The sequence below is a fragment of the Copadichromis virginalis genome, linkage group LG15, assembly GCF_057382275.1.
Source record: "Copadichromis virginalis isolate Kocher_CV1m ecotype Utaka linkage group LG15, C_Virginalis_male_GT1.1, whole genome shotgun sequence".
In the NCBI taxonomy this organism is placed as follows: Eukaryota; Metazoa; Chordata; class Actinopteri; order Cichliformes; family Cichlidae; genus Copadichromis; species Copadichromis virginalis.
Genome location: NC_140632.1, coordinates 3,518,124 through 3,528,962, shown reverse-complemented (window position 1 = coordinate 3,528,962; position 10,839 = coordinate 3,518,124). Strand labels below are relative to the sequence as shown.

The following is a 10,839-nucleotide window of genomic DNA, read 5'->3' as shown; positions in this document are numbered from 1 at the left end:
CAGTGATAACTTATAAAAGACCTTTGATCCTGCAAGTTAACGAGTGGATAGCGTAAAAGCTGAGCACTGTGCCCCTTCACGGATATTCCGGTTTTAAATGTGATGGCTTGCAAGGACAGAGAGCAGCACATAAACACCGAAAACCTTTCAGAACTTTAAATCAGAACACGATGACTTAATCTTCTGGGACCTTTGCAAGGTTGATAAGCTGTAGAGCCCTTGTGCATTTTCTAGACTTGCTTACGTAAAATCTGTGTAAATGCACCTTGCCAGGTTTCCTCCACCCTGCGGCTGACAGTAAGATAGAAAAGAGGGGGATAGTGGGTACTGTAATGATTATAAGATGACAGAGGTGCAAGCTTTGTTTGTGGCCAGTAACTTAGAAACACACATCCACTGGATGGGTGCAGAAAAGAGGGCTTAAAATTTCAGACAGTCAAATGTATTTTAATGAGTTTTCCAGTTTTTCTGTATTTATTTCTTGCAGTTTCAGCTCAAACGGTGATGCTGACACGTGTCTTTCATTTACTGCACCAGCATTTCTTTGTCATGTGGAATGACTGAGACATACTGTCGTCTTTTTATTACATTCAGGGATTAAATGTGTAATTAAACCTCTTTATACTGACAGAAAGGGGAGTTCCACCGGTTACCCACTTAGGATTAAAGTGTGCTGTATGTGCCCCTTGATATAAAATGAGTTTGTTTCAAATATTTTTTTTTTTATTGAGAGCAAGTATCATGATTGTAGTTTTTACAAATTGACATAACATAGCTTATGCTCCTTTTTTTCTCTAAACTAACAAGGCAAATAATTAAACAACACCAACAAAAAAAAAAAAAAAAAAAAAAAAAAAAAACCCGCAGTCACCCATAAGGGGTCCCAATACCCCGGCTGTCAGCAAAAGGGAAGAGAAACAAGTAAACAAAGTTTTATATTTTCCCAAGGTATATAAGTATATAAGTAAAGGGTGCCAGATTAATTCAAAATCTTTTACATTGTCATTCATACTATATCTTATTTTTTCAAGGTGAAGAGTGTTTATAAGTTCAGTAAGCCACATTTTTAATACAGGAGTCTCATTGCCTTTCCAAAGCTGCAGGATCAATTTCTTTGCAATAATCAAAGCATATGCCATAAACCTTTTTTGAGAGTGTTGTAAATTTTGTGTTTCGTTGGAAATCCCAAAGATGATTACTGTCGGATTTGGTGCAATCTTACTTTTAAAAATATTAGACATATAAGTAAAAATATCATACCAAAAACCCTGAAGCCTTGGACATAGTGCAAAACAATGTAACAGATTTCCATAGTGTATCTTGCATTTTTCACAGAGGGGGGAACACTCTGGATACATTTTGTGAAGTTTTTCCCTTGAATAGTGTAGTCTGTGTATAATTTTGTACTGAATTAAACAGTGACGGGAATTAATAAAAGGCGTATTTATGTTGTGTAAGGCCTCCTGCCAGAAATCTTCTGATAGGAGAGTCCCAAAATCTTTTTCCCACTCCTCTTTGATTGAAGTAGTTGAAGGTATACTCATCTCCTGTATTGAATTATAAAATAATGAAATTCTCTGTTCAAACCCCCTTCCATCACTAAGACATCTGTCCAAAGGATCGGACGATATGTTTTCAAATTGTGGCAGGTATGTACGGATATAGTCTCTTAGTTGAAGATATCTAAAAAAATGACTGTGAGGCAATCCAAATCTATCTTTTAAATGTTGGAATGACATAAAAGTATCATTTAGGTATAAATCTTTTAATTTACAAATTCCCAATTCCTGCCATATATTGAAAGCTCCGTCTACACATGATGGAAGGAAAGAGGGGTTAGCTGTAATGGATGTACACATTGATAGTTTTTTCAATTTGAAGTGCTTAATTATTTGTCTCCAAATTTGTACGGTATTATAAATCACTGGATTCGAGTTGTAATATGAGTTTGTCAAAAGAATAGGAGAGAGTAGTATTCCACCAACACAGTAAGGAAGGCAATCCTCCCGCTCCATCTGTAAGCCGTTAGGGAGTATTGCTGTGTCATCCAATAGAAGGGAAATTATTCTTAAATTTGATGCCCAGTAGTAGTACATAAAGTTAGGTAGTGTAAGTCCACCAAGGGATCTATGTTTGCATAGGTGGTCTTTTTTTATTCTATGTGTTTTATAATTCCATATAAAATGAGTTTGACATCTATTAGATGTTATCTTCACCCATTGGAAAATACAGGAAGGAAGTTTTGTTAAGGCAAAGAGTCTGTGTTACTTACTGAGGTGAATCTGTGTTATTGATGAACAATAAAACCCAACTTTAAAAGGTTAAAAGATGGTATCACGATACTGCTGAGCTTCCTTTGGTGGATGTTCTTTGCAGGGTGAGAATATTTTTTTAATTCCAAATTATTAAAATTACAAAACCGTCCTCATCACTATTTTTTTCAAAGAAATGGAAAAGGTAGGCATGATTGCATGCACAGTTATACTCCAGTCTGAAAAAGGGGAATCTTATGGTTCAACTAAGTCACTGATTTTTTTTTTCCCATTTATTTTCCAATCCATTCGCTTCCTCTTATCCTTTTCAGGGTTGCAGGGGGCGCTGGAGCCGATCCCAGCTGTCATAGGGTGAGAGGCGGGGTACACCCTGGACAGGTCGCCAGTCTGTCGCAGGGACAGACAACCATTCACGCTCACATTCACACCTATGGGCAATTTGGATTAATCAATTAACCTGTCCCCACAAGCTGCATGTCTTTGGACGGTGGGAGGAAGCCAGAATACCCGGAAGGAACCCACGCAAACACGGGGAGAACATGCAAACTCCACACAGAAAGACCCCGGCCTGATGGTGGAATTGAACTCTTGCTGTGCGGCAACAGTGCTAACCACCGTGCTGCTCTTATTTATTTTTTTGTTCCTTAAATGCATCACACTTTACAATATTTAGCTGCATTTCTGAAGAATGACAGATTACTACAAAATTTTAATTTTTGTGGACTAAGAGAAAAAATGTAAAGATCTGGGCCTCGAACACAAGGGTTAAAAAAAAAAAAAATAATAATAATAATAATAATAATAATCAACAAACACAGTTATTTTCACATTAGTCCCTTTATTTCCAGAAGACTCATTATTTGCTTCAATATGGCAAAGATAGTTAATTTGTAAATGATATTAAATATCCACGATTTTAATCCAAGGTAGTAACAAACTGAGATCAGCTTCATCTAATATTCTTTCTTTTCTTAAAAACTTCAAATAAATCGTTTTTGGAATATAGCATGGATACATTTCACTTCTCTGTCAACAAGTTAGGGGAAAATTATCAGACAACACTTTTCCGTCATAAAACAACACAATTCTCAGAAAATTAACAATTTCATATAAATGCTCTCAATTTATGAATTTAAATTTTGTAAAAAGTATATATCACAGTGATGTCTGTCATTTTCGGGCACGGGTAAAGTCAGTGCGTCGAAAAGCAAAAAGGAGAAAATTGAAATTGAACCAATTCTTTCTTAAAAGACGCTGGAAAAAAATGACAGTATTTAATCTGCAGATTATAATTCTAGTCTTCTACCTCTCTCTCCGATTATGCTACTTAAAAAGCTTTTAAGCAAGAGGCACCTATCTTTTTTCGTCATTTCAAACAGCAACTACAAACTAGAAGTGCAAATTATACATGACCTAGAAGCTTCCAGCTACTGCCCCTTCATTCAGTTTCATTTCAATCCTGTAGTGCAAATTATGGGAACAGCTCTCGCAAGTCATGCTCGAAATAGTCTTCTCAACCAAACAGAACCCTTAAAACTCCTAACACAAATACTGACCAATAGCAATTGCACTTCACATTTCACCAACAAATGACCATGGTAATGACAGCAGACATATGAATGGAAGGGCACTACACAATCATCTTACACTGGAAGAAAAAAAAAGCCCTCCTGACACACACAAAAAAAGGACAGACGCACAAACAACTGCACACGTTCGAGAGATGTTCTCGGTTAAGTTCAAAGGCAAATGGTAACTGACTACTGAAGTGATTAGCTCATGGAATGACCTACACGTATGAGCAGTAGCTTGGCACGAAGAGTGAGACTTTAGTGGTTCCAGTTAACATTCAGAAGTAACACTGACCACAGTCAAGTGCTTAAAACGAACAGTTTGGAATACTTTAGATTAATCACAGCATTTGTAGTTCAAAGTAACATCTTATTCAGTGCTCAGAGCACAGCTTCCCAACAAGCTAATGAGTGTTACATTATAAATTCCAACAAGGTAAGATTGTCTGAAGGTACGCACCATTACAAGATTTTTACACCCCACCTTGGAAAAGAACAGCTTTAGTGGGATTTGAGCATACTGATACCTCGATATCATCCGTGTCACAGGCTTGGCCACCAAAAGCTCACCCTTTTACAATCACAGGCTCAAACTTCACGTATACTTTTGTATCTTTACTCATAAAGTGACAATGAAAATGTTAGACGCTATTAGGTAGAATTCACAATCAAAGCAAAGCCACTAAGAAACCAATTATTCTGAATAAACCCAAACCAGAAGCACGCCCGGGACGTTTCCCTTACACCAGACGTACCCCTACGCACGAGTGGGAGGGTACATTTCCTTGATCTTCAGTGAATAACAAGAGCAGCACAACGGCATTTAGTGATGTAAGGGAGGCATTCAGGGGATGCTTCTGGATGTGGGAGTACCTTGGGAGGAGGAATACCTCCTCTTCTTTTACGTCTGCTTCTCTTTCCACTCTCAAGCTACAGGTGCAAATCCTCTTGCAGTAAAGGCTGCGACATCTCCCAGCTCCTGTGTTTTCTCGAGGGCCGCTGTTTGAGTGTCACTAGTATGACGTAGACCACTAGGAAGCCCAGCACCAAAACCACACCGAGGAACGAGCCCACGATGGGGGCGCAGGAGTACCCGGTGCCCGGAGGGGGAACGGGAGGGTGAGGCGGGACCGGCGTGGTCACAGTGGGCTCTATGGACAGGAGGTCCTGAACATTCGAGAGGGAGCCGTTGTTCGGCATAGGGCGGATGGACAGGATGTGGCACATGAGAGGGTAAAGGTCAACGGAGCGCATGGAGGATTTGACGTAATTCTCACGAAAGGCCGGCCCACGAGCCACGAACACAGGCTGCATGCTACGTAAGCTGTTGTTATAGCCATGGTTTCCCACTGGAGATGAAAAAAAGACAAAAACATTTGCATAAGAAGGTGGAAATCTTTGATGTAAATTATTATTCTGTTGCTAATAGACCTTTTATACATCTATATCTGGTTTTCACATCCCATAAATCACAGACCGCTCGTTTTGTTTCCAGATTTATGGGACCTGGCGCCGCAGCTCTACCTGATGATTTACTGCCAAAACGACTTGCCTCAGCAGACGGGATAAGGCTAAATCAATCACAGCGCAGCCCAAACAAAAACTGAAAATGAAATCACAAAACACAAAGACCTTACATGAAAGCTTAGACAGGCTAACAGCCGCTCCTCAAATTTATCAGTGCTATTACATCCAGAAGATCTGACGTGATTCTCTCAGCGCGCTGTGAGTAAAAATCAATACACTCTATCAGCGCTGCTGCGACGGCAGCTTCAGAGGGTTTAACGGCCATTCGAGCAGGTCCAGGGTCTGCCATAAATCTTACCTTAAAGATACCCCGCGGAGATTTCCGATCCCCAACGTTGCCTGGTCGACATTTCTTTCCTCTATATTTTTGTTTTGTAAACATGCACAACTACACACACGTGCGCGCGCATGCAAGAACATCAGCAATTCTACCAGTGCTGTAATCCCATTCCACTGATCGATGTCGCAAGGAATGAGCACAGAAGTGCAGCAATCAGCCGGCGGAATGCTGCTAGCAACTAAATATGGATGTATAAAATGTCTCCCGCTGCAGTATCTAATAAAGGCAAATGCCAAATAAATAGAGACAGACATATAATGGAATACCAAGAAACGCAGAGCACATTTTCTTTCAATTGATGTAAACAAAGAAGAATGACTGGGTTTGTGGAGCTGCAGTGTTATTTGTATTGCATTACTCCGCAGCGCTCTGTGATGCACTGAGAAACAGAAGGGGCCACTGCTGCACGGGAAGAGACATGTTTTAGTCATGAATGCATATCGCTCCCTCTCAAAAACTTTGTTATAGCAGGAAAGCATCATAATACACACATGTGTATCTAAGCAGTCTCACATCGCTTTGTCCCTGAAGACTGAAAGTCTGCTAGTTTTCTTTCCAGCCGCAGGCTCCACCTGGTCATTTCACTCATTAACAAGCCTTCAAGCAGCGAGGAGGAATTAAGCAGTGACATTAGCTGGTGAAAAGACACTCTGCCTCCATGACACATGGGTCTGAACGCTCTAATCTGAGGAGGTGATGCTCAGTAGGTTTTGTATTAGGAAAAAATGATTGCACTTAGAGTTAATGCAATAAAAGCCTCCAAACCCATCCATACACACACACACACACACACACACACTTTTTAACTCAAACACACTCTTGCTGGTCCTAAGGGAAAGCATATCCAGCTTTCTTTGTTAATTACAGCTGCTCTAAACCAAGCGCTGGTTCAGTGACTGAAATAAACCTTCTGTGAAGCTATTATTAGAGCAGAAAAAAGGCTGCTGCTAAAACAAACTGACAAAACCTGTTTAATGTGCACAGTAACGACTCAGCAGAGCTTTGTGATGTGCGAAAACGTACGCATGAAGGGTCCGGTCCTGTTCTGCATGATGGTCCAGCCTTCTTTGGCCTCTATGACGATGGGCATGATCCTTGTGTTGTGCTGATAATGGTAGTGCTGGGGAATCTCCTCCTTCTTGTACACCACCATGTTCGGGTTTGCATCCACCAGCAGATTATACACCTCGTCGAGTTTCCCTGAAGGACACATAACGAGCGGTAGCAGAAAATCTTTATAGAGGCTGCAAATTCTGATTTATGAACGGCGGCTCATGAGGAACAAAAGTTCAATACTTTAGAGATTAACTGAAAAGCAGCAACTGTATATAAAAGATGGACATACCCTACAGTTACAGACAGGATGAATATAAGATGACTATAGTTTCTAGGTCAGAAAAATTGAGCAAGTGCAGAAATGCCTTAAGCCTCCATTCTATATGAAGGCCACCAGATGGCGATCACTTCCAGTCCTGTAGAAGTCTATGGGGGAAAATGGCTCAGTCACTGGTTTTGGATCAAATTTAATAAAAATTAAGTTTGTGATGTAAACCTTGGTCATCATGGAGGATTGTCTGTGGTATGAACTGTTAACTAAACTGATAATGTTTAGGTCAGTCCTGCACATCCACTTTCCCTTTTTTGGCCAGATAAAGTTCATTTACAGCTGCAGCTTCATATTTAATATACAAGCATGATGGTGGTGAAGAGGAAAGTGAATGAATTTCCAAAAACATTACGGTTTATACCTTCGTTGGGCAGGATTCCCACCACTGGACTCTTATCCACCCAGGTGTACAGGTCTCTGCTCACGTACTCATCCAGTTCTATGATCTTCTCAGGAGAAAGCTGAGCCATCCCATGGTCACTGGTCACTATGAGGTTCACTCTGTCATACAACCCTGCCTCCTTTAGCTTGTTTATAAGGAAGCCGAGCTTCTCATCAATCCACGCGATGACTACGTCCATTAAGGAACTCTGAGGTCCAAGGTTGTGCCCGCTCTCGTCAGGCTCCTCCCAGTACAGAACTCCAAAGTCCACCGCCTCAGCTTCTGGTGCAGAGAACCACTCAATAATCCGTTCCACTCTGGTTTCAAAGGAGACTGAGGCGTTGTAGGGGAGGTACTGAGTAGGGTACATGTTGTGGATTTTGACATCAGACCCGGGCCACATCGCTGCCCCGCTCCGTCCTCCAGCTTTCTGGATGGTCACCCAGATGGGCACAGCCTCCTCCCACCACCGTGAATCATAAACACTGTCCGTCTCCATGGAGAAGGACCGGTTCAGAACAGGGTCGTACATCTCATTAGCCACAATGCCATGCGTCTCGGCATAAAGCCCCGTCACTAAGCTGTAATGATTAGTGAAGGTTTTGGTGATGTAAGCATTCTCCACAAACTCCACTTTCACCCCTGTGTCCATGATGCTGCGGAAGTTAGGCGTTGGAACACGGTCAATGTAGTCCCAACGGAAGCCGTCAAAGGACACGAGCAGCAGCTTGGGCCGCTCCGTTACAAGGTAGTCCCTACTTCCACGGTGGCTTGGGCGATCGAGGGATGCCAGAGGCAGAAGCAGGGCCCAGAGGCAGAGCAGAGGACTGTGGCCTCTTCGCAACAAGTAGCAGAGCATAGTGTGCAGTCTGACGAAACAGCCTACGAAAAAAACAACACATTAATGACTGTATGCATTTTATTTTTTCCTCTCAACTTGTCTATTGGAGACAGTACAGGTGACCATTAAAAACAGTTTAAATGCCCAGTGTTCGCACACAGAGGTGCTGCAGCGTCGCTTTTTGTTAACAATTAAGATTTTGCGTTGCTGCAGCTGAAAGAAGGCAAAGATGTAATTTCATATGCAAATGAAACATTAACAAGGGAAAGTTCAAATTGTTCCAGTAATGAAGGGTCACTGCTGTGATGTGAAAATTGTTTGCCTATGCATATTTCTTCTCTAAACAGCATCAAAAACATTAGCTACTGGAGGCTAGACCACCTGATTTATTAACTAATTTCAGCTTTCTAAGCAATAAGCCGCTATTTGCCAACCACGTAGCTGATCTGCTTTATTAGTTTCCTGTTCTGGTTGAATTGAGTCTCATTGTTTGTTTACAGTACAGCAGAGCTCCAGAGAGCTCGTCAGAAGAGTGTTGACTGTCAACAGCCAGTGGCAGCAAGTATTTAATTAGAATATTGTTGTAACGTGACGTAAATCAGCTTTTTATTGGATGATAAATTCAGCTTCACTGTTCCATTTACTTTTTGGTGACAACACAAAGACTGAGAGGTGGATGGGGAAGGTGAGAAGGAGAAAGCGTTGGATGAAGACAGCAGAGAGCAAAATAAAACAGGTTAGAGTGGACATGAAGGCAAGTCAAGAAAAGTTACAAAGCTGAGGTAACTTCTGCTTTGTCCACAATTTCACATTCTAAATAGAACATATTAATTGATATAAATATCAGCATTTAACAGGATTCATGTCAATGAACATGGGTTGAACGGTGACATTAATATTAACTGCAACGCACTCTATGCATGACATTATGATAATTACCCTAACCCTTAAGGGGCTGAGCCCCGTAAAGTTTACGAATGCAAAGGCAACATTTACTGATTACCCAGATTTATATATTAAAATATTAGTAGAGTAAAGTTAGGAAATCAATCACGCAAAAGAAACACACATTTGCACATGTGAGGGCTGTTCTACATAATAACAGATCTCTGGGTTTTGAACTTTTGGCCGAATCAAACAAACAGCTGAAAATGCCTCCTTGGAACTTGCATCACTAATTAATAATAATAAAACTAATGGCTTAATTAAACAAATTATAAAAAATATATGTATACATTACACTAAGCTGGTTATGAAAACAATGCAGAAATTAATTGAGAAAATTGATTTAAATAACAACGTAAATGATAAAATAATAATAAAAACGACATTTAGATATTTCAGTTCATGACAGCAAAGATGTCATTGGAAATGTGGCGAGCTGAGGATATCACAACGGCGACACATCAGAGAGACACTCACATCCAGACGAATTAAAGTGAACCTCCCGACAGTCCGCTACATTATAACAGATCCCGTGTTTTAGCCTTTGTGCTGCATTGCTAACAGCTAAAAAAAAAAACGCGCAGTTCTGATTGCAACAATAACCACGCACAGCAACGAGTGCAATTTACACGAGTGCAGCGGATGGAGCGACAACGAGGCAGACTACATGCACAAACTGAGAAACACGCCAAACCCCGCTGCTGTCAACGGGCTTACCTTGTTATCAGATCCTGCACTGGCTCGATCCCTGCGCTGCACGACGAGATAAACAGCCCGACTAGCTGAGTTATGCCAGGAGGAAGTCCCGCCTATCAGCCTGCTGTGTGTTTTTGCCCCTCTGCTGCTTTTATGTGTTTAGAGGCTATAAACCAAAAGCGGATCATATGCAGACAAAAGGCAGTCTGACCGGTGTTTCCTGCAGACGCATGATTCGCCTCAAATTTCCCAGTGTGCACACAAACTGTGTGTCCCAATGACGTAATGCCGGACCGGTAAGAGTGATGGGTGGGAGGGTGATCCAGCTTTATAAATAGACATCTGGGTGTCAGAGGGGTTAAGTTTGTCTCGTTTTAAGAGCAAAAAAGAGAACGTTTAAATGTGTCACATAAATAATAAAACGCTGCGTTGGAAATAGTTATATTAAAATGTATTGCTGCTTTAAACCCCTCAGCAGTTTCCTTGAATAATATACTAATGCTGAAACGTGAAATAGGGCAGAGATGTTAAACATAAGGCCAGGGAGCCAGACCTGGCTGAACAAAGGATCCAATTCGACCCACTGGAGGGCTTTGCAAAATGTGAAACATGAACAGAGATGAAGCATCTGTGAGCAGTGAGGAGCAGTGAGTTTTACTTTCATCTGAGAGTCTGAGATCTGAATCTTCATCGATCTTAGAGCCTCTCTACCTGACAGGCACCCTGGCATGCCATACTGCCATATAACACCTTTTTATTTTATTTTGTTTTATTTTTTATTTACTGCAAATTTTGTATGAATTAATGAAAGTGCTTCATGTTCAGCTTTCATTGCGTTTTCTGTTTTCTTTATGGCTTCATGTGTTACAGTTTAAGC

At 41.0% G+C, this 10,839-nt stretch overlaps 1 protein-coding gene across 2 annotated transcripts; it reads right to left on the bottom strand.

Annotated features, from left to right (window-relative positions):
• Positions 1-3,091: 3,091 nt before the first annotated feature.
• On the bottom strand, positions 3,092-10,243 carry enpp5 (ectonucleotide pyrophosphatase/phosphodiesterase 5). 2 transcript variants are annotated; one of them, XM_085431372.1, is made up of 4 exons: positions 9,984-10,243; positions 7,460-8,362; positions 6,735-6,911; positions 3,092-5,193 (listed from the first exon to the last, which is right to left on the bottom strand). In XM_085431372.1, exons 2-4 carry the CDS (start codon positions 8,337-8,339, stop codon positions 4,775-4,777), a joined length of 1,476 nt encoding a protein of 491 aa, XP_085287498.1. In that variant the 5' UTR covers positions 8,340-8,362; positions 9,984-10,243; the 3' UTR covers positions 3,092-4,774. The 2 variants fall into 2 exon arrangements, with proteins under 2 accessions (XP_085287498.1, XP_085287499.1); XM_085431373.1 differs by lacking the exon at positions 9,984-10,243 and adding an exon at positions 9,744-9,958.
• Between the last annotated feature and the right edge of the window lie 596 nt (positions 10,244-10,839).

What these genes read in the sequence shown, in the direction of transcription:
- enpp5 (XM_085431372.1), bottom strand. Translation starts at nt 8,339, where the DNA reads ATGCTCTGCTACTTGTTGCGAAGAGGCCACAGTCCTCTGCTCTGCCTC. An exon ending in GGGAATCCTGCCCAACGAAG is followed by an intron (nt 6,912 to 7,459) that starts GTATAAACCGTA and finishes TGTGTCCTTCAG; the next exon opens with GGAAACTCGACGAGGTGTAT. An exon ending in CAGGACCGGACCCTTCATGC is followed by an intron (nt 5,194 to 6,734) that starts GTACGTTTTCGC and finishes TTTCATCTCCAG; the next exon opens with TGGGAAACCATGGCTATAAC.